This window comes from Candoia aspera, chromosome 4 (genome assembly GCF_035149785.1).
Source record: "Candoia aspera isolate rCanAsp1 chromosome 4, rCanAsp1.hap2, whole genome shotgun sequence".
Lineage (NCBI taxonomy): Eukaryota > Metazoa > Chordata > Lepidosauria > Squamata > Boidae > Candoia > Candoia aspera.
Genome location: NC_086156.1, coordinates 104297050 through 104316615, shown reverse-complemented (window position 1 = coordinate 104316615; position 19566 = coordinate 104297050). Strand labels below are relative to the sequence as shown.

At 41.7% G+C, this 19566-nt stretch overlaps 1 protein-coding gene across 1 annotated transcript; it reads right to left on the bottom strand.

Moving 5' to 3' along the window:
• Positions 1-2807: 2807 nt before the first annotated feature.
• On the bottom strand, positions 2808-11833 carry LOC134496826 (vomeronasal type-2 receptor 26-like). Its single transcript, XM_063302539.1, has 4 exons — positions 11570-11833; positions 6266-6493; positions 4190-4316; positions 2808-3709 (listed from the first exon to the last, which is right to left on the bottom strand). Exons 1-4 carry the CDS (start codon positions 11831-11833, stop codon positions 2808-2810), a joined length of 1521 nt encoding a protein of 506 aa, XP_063158609.1.
• Positions 11834-19566: the final 7733 nt, after the last annotated feature.

Sequence of the window (19566 nt, the reverse complement as noted above, 5' to 3'; positions counted from 1 at the left end):
CCTTTACCTTAATGTACTATGATATGGCCCATAAGGCAATCCTTGTCTAAAGAGCTGAGAGGCTTCCAGCCACCCTGCCAAGAGGCCAGTTTGTAGAGCAAACAGAGATTGATCTTGGATAGTGCTTTTCTCTTCCCTACACATTTCCCCATCCCATTTACTGGGGTTTGGGCTAGAAGGGCTAGAATGACAGTCACAATTCTTGTTGGCTATCCTTGCTTCCTCTAACATGGCAGGAAATGCCTTTGTTAGATGGGAGACAAGAATACCCCAAATTGAGGTTTGAGCTGGGAGGTGCATGGCTCATTGTTGACTAAGCAAACACTCATCCAAAACAGAAAGATATGGAATGTCAGGCTGAGGTCAAGAGTGGTCTCAGAAGGATTGAATTGGGTTTCCTCATTGCATATATTGTTGGTTCTGGCAAATCGACAAGAACAGTACATTGCCCACACCACCCTTGCTCTCTCTACATCCATGAAATAATGAAAACTCCAGGTCAACCATGGTACTCCATAAAACCATGACTGTATGAATGTTTACAAATATTTTTAAAAGCTTAGATGTTTGTTTGTTTGTTTATTATTTAAATTTATATCACCATCCATCTCCCCCAATCTGTTGCAAAATTAATAATTACTGGGGTCCTTTTACAATAACTATGAAGTATTAACACCAAGAGTTATAGATAAATTAAACAATGGAGACATGGATGAAATTGAAAATCTATTCCAACATTTATAGGAGGAGCACTTGAATAGAGTCAGTTCAATGAAGTCTAATTATCCTCAGGGTCAAAAAATTTAAGATAGACATTGTGACTAAGGAATCAAAGCCTTGCCCCTTTGTTATAACCATCAAGGTTGCAAAACACAACTGGGGAAGGGTTACAGTGCAGAGGGGATGGCTGCCATATTGATTGTTTTGGATGTCCCCCATAGATGCTTTTGGTCACCTGGAGAATGCTGAAAATTAAAAGTCTGGATTAGACCATTAATCGATCATCTTAGATGGTTTGTGTCTGTGTGTGTGTGTTTAACTGTGGTTTGACCAGTATGATGTAGCACTTGGGGAGAAAGATGCAACCCAGCAGGCCAGCAGTAGAAGCCAAGAAGTTGTCCCTGTGGCCACTCATACATCCGCCTGTTTCTTGCCAGTGAAAGGGGTGATGATTCAGAGGGGCAGCCATGGGACAATGAGGGGAGACTGATAGTGGCAGTGCCAGCTAGAAGCCATGGAGGACAAGGGGTGGGCTGGATTCCCAGAGCCCTCTGGAATAGTCTCAGTGCCAACCCCATCGGAGCTGAGGTGGAAACCATTAGAGCAACCATATGAGAATTTATCTCTCAGAATTCCCCAGCCAGCATGCTGTCAGGGGAATTCTGGGGGTTGAGATCCACACATCTTAAAGTTGCTGAGGTTAAGAAAAACTGCCTTAGAGGCTCAGTGTCTAGAGCAGCTGGAGCAGGGCCATTAGAGTACTGAAACAATGGACTTACAACCTGTCCTTGCAGTTACAACCATTGCAGCATCCCCACCGTCACATGATCGAAATGTAGGCACTTGGCGACTGGCCTGCATTTACAACTATCACATAGTCCTGCCATCACATTTTCCCGCCCTGCACAAACTGTCTCCACTTCAGTTCCTCCCACCCGTCTATCTCCCCCCTGCCCCACCTCTGCCTTTCTGGCTTCCCTGCACAGTGCGGCTGAGGCGAAGAGGCCATTGAGCTTGGAGGACACCCACATATTTATTTATTTATTTATTTGTCTACTTATTAATTAATATTTTGAATTTCACCACTGCCCATCTCACTCTAAGAGTGAGATATAGGTATTTGGCCATCACCGAAAAGACTTTCAGTTCCCTGGATCTAAAGTTCAATTATTTTTCCACAAGGCCTTAATCTGGATACTCCAGTTATGCGAAAAATAGACAAATAAAGCATCGACTAAAATGAGAAGCCATGTAACATCCCATTAGCAGAAGAGACCCATGGAAGCATTTCACATTACTTTGGATTGAGGAGCAGGGTTTATTGTTAGTTCATGGTAGAAAGGTTTCTTATCAGCTCTTTTTCTGTCATTGAAGTGTACAGCAGCCTCCATTTGCATATAAAGCATTCAGGTTCACAAACTAATAAATAAAATGCATACACAGAATATAGACTTTTCCATAGGTAGCCCATTTCCAGCTGAACTAAAATCACCCCACCTCCAAATGTACCCTTGAAGAGGCAGGATTTACTCCTTGCGCCAATGGAAAACAAAGAAGGTATAGGGGGCAAATGAACATGATTTGGAGTCAAGCTGGTCAATATCTAGGGAACTCATGTTCCAGCAAATGGTTCTGGCATGTCTACAATGCCAGTGAATTTCTCAAGCCACACTTGCTCTCTCTAGCCCCCCAGAATGATAAAAGGTGCAGTGTAACCATGGAACTCAATGAAACCATGAATGTGTAAATGTTTAAAACTGTTCAGATGTTGCAAAATAAATCATTAAGTGGGGCCCTTTTAGAATAACAAATAAGAATTAACAGCAATATATATCTCAACCACAATATGTAGACATGGACATAATGGAATACCTGTTGGAACATTAAAGGAGGAACAATTGAACTTTCAATGACGTTTAATCACCATCGGGGGTAGGCTTTTAAAAAAAAAAGTCAATATACAATAGAAGCTGTGTCTGAGCAATCAAACCCTGCTCCTTTACTCTATGTAGCATTTTTGGGCCCTCCTCCATTGATGCTCATGGTTACCAGGAAAATGCTGAAAAAGTGCATGTTGAGTTTGACTGTTAAAAGATCCTCCTGGTCAGATGTTCTTTTGTGTTGAGATCTGGCTTCAACAGGATGATGTAGCACTTGGGGAGAAAGATGCAGCCCAGGAGACCTGCAGTAGAGGCCAAGATGGAAAAGATCTCCACAGCCACCATGTGTTTTCCTTTGGTGCTCAGATAGGCTGGGATGAAGGACACCCAAATGCTGCAAAACACAAGCATGCTGAAGGTGATCAGCTTGGCCTCATTAAAGGTATCAGGCAATTTTCTGGCAAAGAAAGCCACAGTGAAACTGATGGTGGCCAATAGCCCCAAATAGCCCAGGACAATGTAGAACATGGAATCGGAGCCTTCGTTACATTGCACAATGATCTCATCAGTCTGGGAGTGCATGTCCAACTCCGGGAAGGGAGAAGTCGTAGCCATCCATACTACACAGATAACCACTTGAATACAGGCACAGAGGGCTATGACAGATCCCACCAGTTTTTTCCCTAACCATTTCCTCATCCGGTTTCCTGGCTTAGTGGCCAGGAAGGCCAAAACTACCATGATGGTCTTTGCCAAGACACAGGAAACAGAGATGGAGAAAATGGTGCCAAAAAGAGTTTGCCTGAGAAGGCAAGTCACTTCCCCAGGCCACCCAATAAACATAAAGGAGCACAGAAAGCAAAGAAGGAGAGAGGAGAGAAGGATGCATGTGATGTTCCTGTTGTTGGCTTTGACAATGGGTGTGTTCCAGTGCAGGAGGAAAGTTACTGCCACTAAAATGACCGTTGCTGAAAAGAAAAGACTCAAGGAAGTCAGAGTGACTCCCAAGGGTTCACTGAAGGATAAATAGCTGAACCTTTTGGGAAGACACTGGTCTTTTTCTGCATTTGAGTAGTGATCTTCTGGGCATCTGTCACATTGGTCTGCATCTGAAATGAATAAGCAAGGCCTTGTCATTTCCAAGGAGAGATGGTTTTACTGAGCAAACTTAGGGAAATCTCTTCTGCTGATGTCCCTCACGTACCCCATTCCACTCACACAATAATACTTTCTTAATCTGTATCAAAAGAGTCTTTGCTATCATGAATACAGAAGTATGCAGTTGCCTTTCCATAATATTTGAAGGCCATCTTCCCCTTCCCAGTTCTTTAACACAGCTACATCTTTCAACACGGTGTAGGAACTCACGCTCGAGGAACTCACTCACTCATTATATAGAGAACATATGCGAGTATTTAAATTACCTCCTTTAAAAAAAAAAGCTACTACAACTTAGTGCCAACATCATTCTAATAGATTAGAATAAATCCCTTTCTTTTGCTACAATATCAAACTTAGGAAAAATGAAGAAAGGATAAGATGGAAAGCTTTAGAAGGTCCCACTGTACAATTTGATTGATTTCACTTGCCAATTTGGACTGAAATTCTTCCTTCGGGGCAGTTTGTGCAATGGTAGCAACAAGCTTGTTTCCCCTCCTGAACAGCCTTGCTGTACCCCTGGCGGCAGCGCTCCACACATCTGGCATGGGGAGGTACCTGAAAAAGATCATCGGGAAGATTTATAGGTAGCATTCCTCAACCAGTTCCAGAAAGTCTTCACTTCATTGGAAGCCATGGAAATTAGATAGGGGACTCACTGAATAAATTCAACAGTTGGCAAAATCTTTTGAGATCAAAAGGTTTATTGGGAATTCCAACTGTACAGAAAACTATCCCATATTCTAGGAGGTATTCTGACTTTTCCTCAAACCCTGTCCATGCTCATTTGTGAGTTTATACCACAAAAGTAGACAGTAGATAGCATGGTAGCCTCTGCAGGTGATACCTACCCCATGAATCTACAGAGAAATTTTGATAAAATCTGTGTTCAGTCACTTGTAGCCTGCTGTCTAGCCTGAAAGGAAATAGACGTTCTTCCAATTTCTACATCTGGGGTATAAATGTTCTTTCTTTTGATTGCATGCATTGTGGGAGACAATTAATATCCTCACATATGAGGTTACTCTCTTTGTGGGTGGGTATGTTAATGACCCTAGAGAAAAGGGAGACAGATAACAGAAACCAGACTGCTTTCATTTCCTTGGCATCAACTGAACCAATATATGAACAAGAAAAGGATAATGTTCATGTTAGGAGGTGCTACTATTTGTAGGAAGGTCATTTACACTGCTCTTTTGCTATTCCTTCATATCATTTTGGAAGATATGGAACCGTTAACATTGAAACCTTTGGGGACGGTCTCCATTCTTTTAGCTTAGGAGCCCCGTGAACACTGTAACTCTGCATGCCAACAAAAAAAAGGCACAGTCATGCACTCCCCTCTGTAGTATTAGATGGTAAGTAGAAAAAAAGGGCCATTGACTGAAAGGCTTTGCCCCTGTGAAACTCCAGAAGATGTTCTTCTTCACTGTACCTTTTAGAGAGCCAGTCAAACCAGATTCATCCTACCTCTGATTAGTTCTTCTCCCGGTTGCTCAGACTCAGCCTATGCCCAGCTGCTGCTCATAGATGGACTACCTTTTCTTACAGCGCACGTGGCTAAGTTTTGTGCAGCAGCTTGAAGGGCCAATTTTCCACAAGTCACATGCATTCTATGCAGTTGTGATTCATTTAAAGTTTAGATATTATCAGCTCTTTGTAATTTTAGACGTTATTATACTGATATAAAGTTAGTGTTTATTTTATACTTTAAATATAAACCTGAACCTCACTCAAGGTGGCTAGTTAGGCTGATTTATAAATTAAGACTTTAATGTTGTCTTAAATTTTACTTCATTGAATATTGATTAAGGTAGATTTATATGCACTCGCTGAGCACTCTGCTTGTACCAGTCTACGGCTGGAATAAACTGAATTGAAATTGGCACCCCCCAGTAGCAAACCCTGTTTCTTTCTGAAACCTATGTTTATTTTCCTTTGTTTGCTGATGCACTCACCGTATAATTTGGCATGGACAAAGAGACCTAAGACTGGGTTTAAATCTGGAAGTACAGAAGGAGATAAATAATATCTGCACAACTTTTTTACTTTGGGGAAAATGAAGAAAATCTTAGGAAACGTCTTACGGTTTTCCTCAATGCAAGCACGTTCACTGGGTTTCTCTGTATCTCTATTTATTTCTTTGAATAAGAATAGGGATGTCTCATCATGCTCATATTTTTTCATTACATTATAAACATTCACAGTGAAGATTCTTCAGGTTTTTTAGTACTCTTTCTCCTTACAGCTCTTCTGCTTCTTTTTAAGACATATCTCACAGAAATTTTTAAAATCAGTAGCAAATGGAGCAATTCAGAAATCAGAAATAAATATCATCCCTGCTGATATTTTCATAAAGGCAAACCCAGATATGCAGCAAAACCATGAGGCTCCAGGGCAAGATGAATATACTTCACTGGTCTATTTTCAAGGAATCTGACAAACGATATCTTCCTCCAGAAATGGTAGCCTACTATGTATAATAAAAGCATCCTTAAATGTTCTACCAGCTGAAACTTGTGATTCCATGCAATGGCGCTTTCACTGAGGCTGAACTGTTTCCCATCGGGGGCTTTGGAGTCCATCCTTCCAATCCGGACTTTCTGGAAGGATTGATTGTGGAAGGTGACAATGTTGAAGATGTCATATCCTGGGTCAAAGTCCCAATTCTCATCAAAAAAGATTTCATCTCCCACACTGTTATTAAAATGAAGACGTCTCAGGAAGTAGTGAAGCTGGATTCAAGACAGGGAGAAAGGGAGATCAGATCAGGAAGCATGAGATGGGAAAATAACCTGTCAGGGAAAAGTGGTGATTATTTTCGGAGTGGTGAATTCTGTTCAGGCTGGGATTAGTAGGTATCAATTGACCTTTATATTTGAAAAGTGAAAGATTCTGTCCTGGGTACCATTGTAATAAAAACAAAATGCAACATAGGACCATAGCTAAGAAACCCAAGAAATTCCAGAAAAAAACACTAGTATTTCTTAAGAGGATTCATCAGATATATTTTCACAGATATATTTCCTAATTGAAACAACTTACACCATGTACACCTCTCTTGGTAGGAAAAATGCAAAATTAGAGTAAGATGAGTGCAGAAGTTCAAAAAAATATATATAAAGCAAAGCAGGTTGAAACCATCTGTATCCATGAGCAACAGAGAATGTGCAATAAATTGGGGAAATTATGGATGAGTAGAAGTGTATTGTAGCAGAGGGAAAAGGATTTGTCCATCCAGCCTATTCTAAGAAAATCCGCAATGCTACAATTCCATTCTACGTATTCCAGAGTCTTTAATACTCTTGTGATTGGAGGGAAATCGCCAGGAACAACTCCTTTGAAAAACAGCCTGTGGTATTTCACTTCAGCTTCCATCCCCCAGTCCCTCAGTTGTTCCATCACTGCTTTAGAGCCTCTCTGATCTCATCATCCATTCAGGATCCGGTCAGATGGGCAACCAATGATGGCCTGATTGCAGAAGTTATTCTCCATTGAAGACCGGCCTCCACTTCTTTCTCTTCTAACATTAGTCTTACAAGAATCCAGTCAGTTTTCCAATAAAGACAGAGTGGCCAAGAGCTACTTGCTCCCTGTCAACTAACCAATTTTTTCACATTATCCTAATCTTCTCCAGAATATTGGCTTTGTTCAGAATCACAGCTCACTTCTTGTAGTGAAGCCTATGAGAGCTGCAATGGGTCCATTCTGCTTTGAGTCTGGCACCTCTCAAGTAAAATCACATCCAGCATTTTCCTTACCATATCTGGATTTTTTTTCAATAGAGAATTCAACCTTGTCTTATGAGACATACTGTTTCCAGGGGAAACAGGCCGTTCTGCTCAAAAGTGGGAGGGGACAAGCAGTCTCTTACATTTTGGGGGAGGAGAAACGAAAGGCAGAAGACTTTGCGAATGGCTTCTCCATATAGCCCTTGTTCTTGAAACAGAGCTTTGGTGGACTTCTTTTGAATCTGGCTTCCTAACTTTCTTCCCTGAATATTCCTTGCATGCTTGGAGTTCTTGGAAGCTGGCCTTACTGATTGATATCCTGAGTGTCGTGGAGTATTATAATGCATAGAAAACCGAGAATGCATCCAAATGGTTATAATTCAAATAGGTTCCCTCTATCTGAATGGGAAATTCTGTCAATTAAGATTTGAGAGGATCTGTTTTTCATATTCCCAATCTAATCAGGAGCTGGTGGCATTTCTGGGGATCTCTCCTCCACATACACTCTGGGCCCAGCCCTGCTTGATTTCTATGCCCAGAGAAGCTGGTCCAGCAGCCGCAACTTATTGAGGGGATGTAACATACAAAGGGCTGTTTTCACATGCAGAAGATGGTAAAACAAGAGACATCATTCAATTCCCTTTCTGGTAAAGCAGCACAACACCTTCAACTAGACCTTGGAAATACACAGAGATCTCCCACAATCTTTCTTCATGAAGACCAAAGCATGGGCAGTTGAAGTATATCACTGATCTTAGCCAAAGGCTGAGAAATATAAATACATATTCAAATAAAGGTTTTCTATCTCAGGGTACATGGAGACCGTCCCAGAGCAGCAGCCACTGGGCTCTTTAGCAGGGACATAAAAGTCAATTGCCAGGCGGAGAAAGAGAGAAGGCATGAAGAAGGTTGGGGAGACCAACTGAACGATTTTCGATTTTATGGGTTGCAGTATTAGTCTATCAGTCTTGCAGCACCTAAGATGTTGTGAGTCATTCTTTTTTATAAAATTATTAATCATTTTTAGAAGAAAAAAGAGCAAAAAGGCAAGCAAAAGGAGAAAACAGGAAAGAGGAAAAATCATAACTGGAAGAAAATATGTTAAAAGAGGAGAAAGGAATTACCACGATTGTACAGCTAGCACTCACTGAATCTTTGATTGGACATTTCCTATGGAAAACATTAAATTACCTTTCAGGAAATTTAATCATTTTAACAATGTGAGTAAGAGCTTAAATTTGTGGGCTAAGTGCCATTATCTCCACTATTTGTCCCCACCACGGGAAAGAACAAAAGAACTAATAAGGCTGATAAGGCTCCACACCAGGATAAACCAGTAAATGGCAGCAAACCAGACAAGGGCTCATTCTGCAACAGTTGGGTTGGAACCTCTCCAGGATGAGGAAGCCAGATTAGAATCTTAATTGCACCCAGGTCATTCCTAACCTTTAATTCCTTGCTGCAGAGCAACAAATACAAAGCCTTTATGCCACTGTTTCCCACCACGTCCCCTTCAACCCTTAGACAGGTGTCCTTACAAGAGTGATGACATACCTGCCATGGCTGAACCTCCCAAAGATTTGCCCCATCCTGATGCCTCAGCAAACCTGGTTTTGCTCTGGTTGAACGCATTGCTTGCAAAGCATGTGCTGCAGCATAAACCGCATTGTAGATGTTGTAGCTCTCTCCAGACATGGTCATTTCAAACAGCGAGCTGGGGAGTCTCCCCAGTTCTTCCTTCCCAGTGCAGCGTTTTGCTACTTTGCGATATGGAGGGAGTAAACAGCGAAATATAAATCCCCAGAATACAGTGAAGAAAGGAATGGGATTTAAAAGATGGGGCATGCTATTAAGAAACTCCTGAAATTGTGGCACCATGTTTGTATGCATTGAGAAGAATAAGGAACCATTGAAGGTTTGTGCTGGGAATTTATTGCTACGCAATGAAACAGCAGTGAAATCCCACTGAGAGGTTATAATCCAAACCTTCTGATCAATTGGGCGCATCGTAGCAAATTCACAGGAATCTAGGGTCCACTGTAAACCCTCCATAGACTGGACATCCCCTGAAGCAAGCAACACATTCGTGTTTTTTTTCAGAGACAAGACATGTATTATCTCCATTAACTTTGCAACAAAGGACTCCTTAAATGATTTGGTTGAATTTATCATTCCTGGGATCAACTGCCTAAAAGAAATGCAAATATCATTCTGGAAGAGCTTTGGTTGGAGATTTTGAAGAAAGCTTTCCCCTCTCTCATCATCTGGTAACAAAAGGCCAATCCAGTTCCATCCAAAATGTTTCAGTAAGTGAACAATCCCCTCATATTGCAAGTTTTCATTGGGGACCATGCTGAAGAAGGAAGGGAACCTCCTTTTGTCACTCAGGGCTGGGTCAAAGGAGCCATAACCGAGCTGTATGGAAGAAAGAGGCATTGAAACTGAGAATCTTTTTTTCCTGAAGGACATTTCCTTTTCTATACTTCCTTTACTATTGGATGCCGGTCTCGAAAATGAAGAGTCTGAGCTGTTGCCCTCCTCCCCAGTGCAAGGGCTTGCCATGTGGACAGCAGAGCAGAGCAAAGGCGCTCTGCAAGGCTCCTTGCAAGAAAGGAGCCTGACCCTTCCATGTGCACAAGACCAGAGTTGCTTTGTTTAAGCAGAGCAGCAAGCTCAAGCATCTCCTTTGGCAACAAACGTTTCTTACCCAGATTCTGTTGCCTTCACTCCCGAATTGAAACCTTGTGGCTTTACTTTGACGCTGGGCCTGGACCGACTGCTGAATCTTCTTCAATGTTTGGACCCTTGGATTTCTCTTGACCATTCTTGTGCCTGCTATTTTGGATTGGGACTCTTTTGAGGCAAGCTTGCTGGACTTTTGGGGACCTCCTTCTCTGCTCTAAGTGTGTGTATGTGTGCGTGTCTGTTTGCACTCACATTTCCTTTGCTGCTTGTTTATTTGCTTCACAAAACAGATTATTTCCATGAAGTTTGCAATCACCTCTCTGTGTGCTTGTGTGTGCTTGTCCTGGGACAGGACACTTTGACCTTATCATTGAACAAGACACAACCAATGGTTGCCATCAAAATTGGCATGGAAGAAGCAAATCATCACCTTTGTACTATGAAAGCCTGAGAATTTCTGCCCCCGTCCATTACTGGGAAATGTTGTGGACTTCAGTTTCCATCCTTCCTGATCACTGGATCTACCAATGAAAACTGACGCAAAGCGAGCTCTTCTTCTTTGACCACTGTGGCTAATGATTTTGCTCTGTAATCAAAGAGTCCTGAGCAGTTTTCACCTCACCCTTCTTTCTACCATCAAGACATCCAACTATGAACTGTATATATGAGATCTTTCTATGTGGTGACTATATTTGTCTGGTAGGAAAAGTCCCACAGATTTTGTTCAAGAGAGGTGACACATCTAACTCTCTCACCCTGTAATATTCTTTATGCCTCCTTAGAACTCCTTCGGGAAGTGGGCAGTTGCATGATTATACCTAATAAGGCCCGTTTCAGTCTAAATGGAGATCAAGCGAAAACTTTTCTTTAGGGGCAAGATAATAAAGTGAGAGATAGGGTCATATAACTCCAGATTTTGTATGTCACCATGTATAATGAATGCCCACTCCAGAAAAGAACCTGGATGCAAAACGTGATCTTTCTTCTTTCTGTGTCAAATAAAATTCTTCAGACTTGCCCCCAACATCCATCTTAATCCAAGATATTTCTCCCAAATATTTGTAAAAAGTCCTGTCCTATATTCCTGATCACAATCAATATACCATTTATATTATATTTTCTCCGACTGTGGTTTTCATAATTTCTTCCCTGCAATGCACTGGGCTTGATCTTTTGGATTGGCACACAATTTCTTGCCTTTGGCTATCCTACTAAGGATTACTTGGGGAAAAAACAATTAAAGCATTAAAATCAAGCATGCATGATTAGAAAAGAGATGACATTCAATTTACTGAGTCATATTCTTTATGTTAGAAATTCTGAGAGGCTGCAGGATCTGGAAAGTGACTGATCATCTCTAAAAGAGGCAATAAGACTTTTGTAACATCCCCCTACCTGGGGAATCCTGTAGGCATTCAAAATATGGGCCATGTGGATGGAGTTTGGGGAGGTGAGGCCACCAATGACAGCCAAGAGCTTTCTCTTGGTCCTTCTGACACATTTGTAGTTGATGGGATTCCCTTCTTCCAGGAACAGAAGTTCTAGGATGCTCTCACTGGCAAGCCATGGATTGAAATTGTTTTCATAAACCTCCATTCCTAGCGTGATGTTGGATAACAGCTTCATATCCTTGTTGATCTCATGAACGGCAAATGCCATGGCAAGGACATGCTGGTAGTTTTTTGGGATCATGCTGAAATAAGAATGCATAACCATAGAGAGAAGTAAGCAAATTAGGTACTTTCAGCAATTTCTGCAGAAGAGATTATGCTGAGTAGCTCAAAACTGCTGATATTTTAACAACAGGACAGGAGTCAATCATTTCAATCCTTTGTGAGCTAGGAAGGATTCTTTCTGCCCAAATAGGCACTCATTTCATCACGTGCCTTTCCCTTTACTAGAGTGTACTTGGACTCTAGCAGTTGTAAAGCACGACCTACTGGACTCCTGGCACATGTGAAATGCGGTGGCTTTGTCATCCTGGAACACCAACTTGGTTCAGATTTAGTGATTGTTCCAGGCAGTGAAATGAATGGAATTTCCATTAACTATTTAATTAGTATAAATCCTACTAATAATCTAGCAACTCTTCAAACCATTTAGGAGGAGACCTTCAGCAGGTCTTAGACATCCAGGCAAAAACTTTGGAGAGGGTTTTTGGAAGATATTTAATTATATTTTCCCACATTCTTTCATAGTTCTCCAAAGTCGTAATGCACATCATTCAAAGGAGCAAAATGTACTTACAGTCCAATTCTGGAGAGGTCCGGCTGTTTTGTGAAACTCTGAGAGTTGAAAATGTTATTAAAAAATGAAAAAAAAGCCCCAATTGTCACATCGGCTCTGGAGGTGGCAAATTTCACTGGATTGTTGGAGGACTGGATGCCGATGGATTTCAAATTCTCACCAACACACTCAGAAAGTGAGAAGTACAAAAGGATCCTGAAGGCCAGCAGTCTTGAGCCAGCATCCCATCTTTTGAGGTACATGGTCAACTAAAAATAATTGTGATCACAGCAAGCAACTTTGGTCTTGAGCAGACCTAAGGGAAAACCTCCATGCAAAATGAGGAAGATGGTTTCTTAAAAAAGAGGAAAAGGATGGATAATTGAAACAGCCAATGATATCTCTTTCTCTGTTTCAACTAACCTCTGAGATTTCAGTGGCACAAAGTGAATTGTGAGGGCCCTTTTCAAAGTGTAGCACTTCTGACTTTTTTCCCCCAGGAGTTCTTGTGCAGCTTTGATTCCTCCAAAGAAACAAAACATAGTATGTACTTTCGCTAATTCTAGGGTAAATAATAACCTTCCCAAGTCGTTTGCTACCTGGTGATCTAGAGAAAGGTTGTTTGTGTGAATCTGTTCATGGCCAATGAAAGGATTATAGTTAGTCTAATGAGATGAGTCTGAGTGGTAGGCAATCTGTTCAGCTTCCTTTTTCTTGATTGCAATCCTACATTTTCTAGCCTTGCCTCTTACATAGAAAAGATTCCGGAAGTTTAGCTCTTCAGAATTAGGTTGCCCAATTCATCTCTTCTAACCCCCACTGTGATGCCAGCTAGTTAGCCCAGTTTTCCATTCTATCAAGACCCGTTGAATGTAATTCCTCTCTTCTGATTTTTTTTCTTTTACCCCCTGCTTTGGTTTTTCTCATATTTCCCTAAGGATTCTTCCCTGACGTAGAGAGGACCCATCCCAAAACAGCAATTCGGCACTTCTCTCCCAATCCTTCCTTTAATCAAGAAGAGTACTCTTTCAAACATAGTATTTTATCTCCAAGAATACTTTATCTCTTTACCCTGAGTTTTCCTTGAAGACATTCTTTCAGAAACAGGATAGAGGAAGTGAGGCACATTTTTTTCCTCTATAGATTGATTATCTTTGGCCAGGAACCGCATGTGGCCCAGGATAAGGTAGAACATCGATTGTGAATCTCCATTGCATTGCATGGTGGACTGACTGATCTAGGTGTTCATGTGCAGTTCTGGGAACAGCAGAGAGATGACCAGCCTCAATGCACAGATGATAGAATGAGGGAGCAGAGGAGGTTGACAGAAACACCCCCCCTATTCCCAACTCTTTTCCTGATCCCGTTCCCAGGCTGAGTGCTAAGGAAGGCGAGAATCATTCTAATCGTTTCTACCATTATGCCTGCAACTGCAACAGAAAAGGCTATGCCAAATACAGTTTGATGGAGAAGGCCAATCATCATCACATATATGCTTATTATTATCTTATTTATGATTAGGAGATGGCAAATAACTGAAGGTGATCCCTACACTTACCCAGCTGGACTGAAATCTTCCTTAAAGCACCCTTAATACATTTCTAGCAACATAGTTCTTGTCTCTGTCAAATGATCCTGCTGCGTCTAAGCTGGCAGCTCTTAACACACGTGGAACTAAGCAGTATCTGATGAGGAGTGAAAAAAGAGGGTCTTATAGATGTAGTAAAAAAAAATCCAGAACATATGGCACTTCAAATGCCTGCTTGTGGGATTCCATAAGCATGTCCTTGTCCAGCCTCAGGATCAATTTGCAGAAATAAACAAACACCTTCTGGAGAAGGGATGTGTAGTTGCGTTCCAGTCTCAGGGCATTTCCTCTCAAAACCAAGTTATTTTGCTTTATTCTTTTAGTTGCATAATTGATATCCTGCTGTTCTCTAAAAGCTTAAGCAAACTTCCATAACTCTCTTGTGCACTTTTTCTCAAGAACATCAAGGTAGGTTGGGGCTGAGAGAGAGGGCCTGGCCCCAAGTCACCCAATGAGCCACCATGGCTGAGGGTGGACCTGACCTTGGGTCTTCCCTGTCTTGACACAGTGTATTAACCACTAGTTTCTATCTTTTGAAAAAATAGTCTCATTTCAATCATGTGATTTCTGTAAACATTTTTGACAGTACAGAAACGGTTGGCCATTGCTTTCCAGGATGTTACCTTAATGTCCATTCTAGGCTATATTTATAAGAATTCCTGGTGGTGTTCCATCGATGGACTAACCACTGACCCTGCTCTACCTTCAAGCCCAGACAAGGTTGGCAGAGAGGTGCCACCTGCTACAGTCTCAATCATTTACTCGGATACAAATATTATATCACCGGAAGAGTGAGCACAATGGGAGAGGTGAATGCTGATTGATTGATTGATTGATTGATTGATTGATTGAATTAATGAATGATCAATTGATCACCACCAAGAGTCAGTTTGGAGGAAAATGCTGAACAACAGAAAGTTGGTTTGAACCTTTATATTATCCTCCTGGTCAGATGTTCTTTTGTGTTGAGATCTGGCTTCAACTGTATGATGTAGCATCTTGGGAGAAAGATGCAGCCCAGGAGACCTGCAGCAGAGGCCAAGATGGAGAAGATCTCCACAGCCACCATGTATTTTCCTTTGGTGCTCAGATAGGCTGGAATGAAGGACAGCCAAACACTGCAAAACACAAGCATGCTGAAGGTGATCAGCTTGGCTTCATTAAAGGTATCAGGCAATTTTCTGGCAAAGAAAGCCACAGTGAAACTGATGGTGGCCAGCAGCCCCAAATAGCCCAGGACAATGTAGAACATGGAATCGGAGCATTCATTACATTGCACAATGTTCTCATCAGTCTGGGAGTGCATGTCCAACTCTGGGAGGAAAGAGGACATGCTCAAACAAGCTGCAGAGATAACAGCTTGAATAAAGGAGCAGAGGACAATGACCAATCCTGCCAGTCCTCTCCCTAGCAACTTCCTCATCTGATTTCCTGGCTTGGTGGCCAAGAAAGCCAGAACTACTGTGATGGTTTTGGCCAAGACACAGGAAACAGAGATGGAGAAAATGGTGCCACAGAGAGTTTGTCTGAGAAAGTAGGTCACTCCCCAGGGCACCCAATAAACATAGAGGAGCACAGAAAGCAAAGGAGAAGGGAGGACAGAAGAGAAGGAAGCATGTGATGTTTCTGTTGTTGGCTTTGACAAGGCGGGTGTCCCAATGCAGAATGAAATCATTGCCATGAAAATGAGGGTTACCGAAAAGAAAAGGCTCAGACAAGGGTTTGTTATAGGAGAAATAGCTGAAACCTTTGGGAAGGCCCTGGTTTTTATCTGCATTTGTATAGTGATCTCCTGGGCAGCTCTTGCACTGGTCTGCATCCGTAATAAAGTAACAAGGCTGTGTCATTGCAAAAGCTACTTTGAGCTTTCACTCCTGCTGACTCCATTCAGATACCTTCTCAAACTTTAGCAAAACGTTTCTTTATGCAAAAGTTTAGAGAGAGCACTTTGTGATGTGTTGTGTTTGGATTTTTTTTTGGGGGGGGGTTGCATTGTAGGGTTTTAGGAGTTTTCTGGTGGGTGTTGATGTCTGTTGGTTGAGTCTTCTTTTGCTTTTTTGTTCTTTAGAGTTTGTTCTTGGGTGACTGCGGAATATTTGTGTAGATAGGTATATTGTCATGCCCACCTGTAGCCATGTCACACTGGGAAGCTTCTCACGGCGTGGTGGTGCCAGGAATTTGCCCCTGTGGCCATTCATACATCCGCCTAATCCTTGCCAGTGAAAGGGGTGATGATTCAGAGGGGCAGCCATGGGACAAAGAGGGGAGACTGATAGTGGCAGTGCCAGCTAGAAGCCATGGAGGAGAAGGAGTGGGCTGGATTCCCAGAGCCCTCTGGAATAATCTCAGTGCCAGCCCCATCAGGGCAGAGTTGGAGACCATTAGAGATGAGAATTGAACTCTCAGAATTCCCCAGCCAGCATGCTGTCAGAGGAATTATGGGAGTTGAGATCCACATCTCTTAATGCTGTGGAGGAGAGTCAGTGTCTCCTCAGCAACACACCCTAAAATTGCCTTAGAGACTCAGTGTCTAGAGTGGCTGGAGCTGGGCCATTAGAGGGCTGAAAAAGTGGACCTACAATCAGTCCTTGCTGTCCTAACAAGCAAGAACCACGCTGAGTTGAGGAATAGGTCTCTAGTGTTTTATTACTGCTACATTAGACAGGAAATCCTAACAAACCGAAGAAGCGTGAGAAAACCCATACAGATAAACCCCAAAAGTCAAGGCGGTTCTGTTCTGTGTCTCTTTGAATGACAGCTCAAATTCTCACTACTACGCATGAGTTTTCCACCCTGGATAGGGGCCCCCTCCTGCTCACCATCTGTGCTCATGACACTTGCAGTTACAACCACTGCAGCATCCCCACAGTCACATGATCAAAATTCAGGCACTTGGCGACCTGCCTGCATTTTCGACGGTCACAGAGTCCTGCGGTCACGTTATCCTGCCCTGCACAAACTGTCTCCACTTCAGATACCCCCACCTGTCTATCTCCCCCCCACACCTCTGCCTTTCTGGCTTCCCTGCACAGCATGGCTGAGGTGAAGAGCCCCTTGAGCTTGGAGGACACCCACATATTTATTTATTTATAGTTTGAATTTCACCACGCCCATCTCACTGAAAGAGTGAGCTATAGATATTTGGCCATCACAGAAAAGCCTTTCAGTTCCCTGGATCGAAAGTTCAGTTTTATTTCCACAAGGGCTTAATCTGGATCCTCCAGTTATGCCAAAAATAGACAAATAAAGCATCTACTAATGTGAGAAACCATGTAAAATTCTATCAGCAGAAGAGACCCATGGAAGCATTTCACATTATGCAGGATTGAGGACCAGGTTTTGTTGTTAGTTCACGGTGGAAAGGTTTCTTATCAGCTCTTTTTCTATCACTGAAGTTTTCAGCAGCCCCCATTTGCATATAAAGCATTCAGGTTCACAAACTAATAAATAAAATGCATACACAGAATATACACAGAATATACAAAGAGAATCTGCTTTGTGGGAGTTTTTTTGTTGAGAAGTCTGAGCTTTCAAGGGGGGGCATTTGGGCTGTTGGATTTTTGCAAGAAATTGCCTTGGGTGAAAGAGGGAGATATGTAAATGCTTTGGTATACTTTGAGGTGGGGTACAATTCAGAATGTGTAAGTGGATGGATAATGAGGCTGTTATGATTTATTTCTCTTTAATGATTTGAATTAAGATTTATTCCATTTTTCTTAAGGTTTGTTTGATTTGTAAGCCTTATAAGGTATTCATCAGGTATAATAATAACTGCTTAGTTTTTAGGTTTAGTAGGATTAAGATGGCTGTAGTTTTATTAATTTTAAAAGTAGACAATTCATATGTTTTTAGAATTTGATTTTTATTATAGTGGACAGAAATATAGACAATAGTGGGGAGAGGAAATAATTAAATTAATGTTGTTTTATGGGAGAGGGAATCTGATTTAGAAATTTATAATATATATATATGTATACGTATAATTTATATAAATGGAAGGAGCAATTGCATTAGTGATTTGTATATGTGTTCATGGAAGGATTTATAGAAATAATGTGATCTTGGTTTGATATACAGTAAGAGTTTGAGTCATGCTGGCCACATGACCTGGAAAAATGTCTACGGACAACGCCAGCTCTTCGGCTTAGAAACGGAGATGAGCACCGCCCCCTAGAGTCGGACTCGACTGGACTTTACGTCAAGGGAAACCTTTACCTTTACCTAAGAGTTTGATTATGGAAACTGCTGTATATTCTGCCTGTCGAAAGTCAGAAGTCACCTTTCTATGCAATTGTCAAAAAATCTTTTTTCTTGTGTTTCTCACTTTTTTAGTTTTTCTTTTTTTCTTTTTGTAGTTTTTTTTCCTTTTTGTAGTTTTTATCTTTGCTTTAAATTCAATAAATTCTTTTTTAAAAGAGACAGGTCTGGCCTTCTTACATTAAAAATTCAACTCTAGCTCTTGGTAGCTTGGTTGGCAATCTCTGGTGTACTATGCAGATAGTCGTTGTTTAAGAACCATTTCTTTAGTAACGGTTTGGACTTATGACGGTGCTGAAAAAGACTGACTTATGATTGGTTCTCGCACTTACAACCGTTGCAGTGTCCCCATAGTCACCTGATCACAATTTGGGCCCTTGGCAACTGGTTCGCTTTTATGACCATTGCTGTGCCCCATGGTCACATGATTGACATTTTCGACCATTCCAACTGGTTCTGGCAAGTAAAATCAATGAGGAACCCCGTGATTCACTTAACAACCATGTGGTTTGCCTAATGCCTGCGGTGATTCACTTAACAGCCACCGCAAGAAAGGTCATCAAATTCGGTCTGATTCTCTTAACAACCACAGAGCAAAAAACAGAGCAATTCAACACCTTCCCCCCAAACTCTCTTTAATGTGACAGGAAATCAGGGAGAGTACAATTCCAAGGATATACATTTATCTCCAAGAAGGCCTCTTCATCCTGAGTTTACATTTCAGACATTCTTAGAAAAGAAAGGATAGGGTAAGTCAGGTAAGTTCTTTCACTGAATATGAGTCTAGCACCAAGGGAAAATCAAAAATAGGCGAGCTGTTAGTCAGAGTTCTGCTTCCATTTCTCTCCCTTGAAGTCCTTGAAGAAGGTACTACAAGCTAACACTCAACCCATTTCTGGAAAAGTATATTGACCTATCTATGTGGTTATTAGGCAAATGGGCAATAGATAATGTTAGGGTGATTTATTTTAATGTTATTTATCGTAATTTTATATGTAGGTTGAGCCAGGAGAAAGTGACTGTCCCCAATGCACCAAATTTGCTGAGCGTGAACCTGAACCTGAACCTGAACCTGAACCTGAACCTGAACCTGAACCTGAACCTGAACCTGGCTCTTCCCTGTCCGGGTCCTGTGTATATCACCACATCTTGGGTTGGCAGCAAATTGTCTTGGTATGGAATTCAATGTCCTGTTGCTGATGTTTCCCCTTCTCCTGTTCGCAGTCACTCCTGGCCGTGATTCTTCCTCCCAAGTAAAAAGGGCCCATGGAGAGTGTCTGAATATGGGGAAATGTACCTTTCACAACACAGAAACTAACTA

What these genes read in the sequence shown, in the direction of transcription:
- LOC134496826 (XM_063302539.1), bottom strand. Translation starts at nt 11,833, where the DNA reads ATGGCATTTGCCGTTCATGAGATCAACAAGGATATGAAGCTGTTATCC. An exon ending in GGAATCACAAGTTTCAGCTG is followed by an intron (nt 4,317 to 6,265) that starts GTAGAACATTTA and finishes GATCTTTTTCAG; the next exon opens with GTACCTCCCCATGCCAGATG. An exon ending in AAGAATTTCAGTCCAAATTG is followed by an intron (nt 3,710 to 4,189) that starts GCAAGTGAAATC and finishes TATTCATTTCAG; the next exon opens with ATGCAGACCAATGTGACAGA.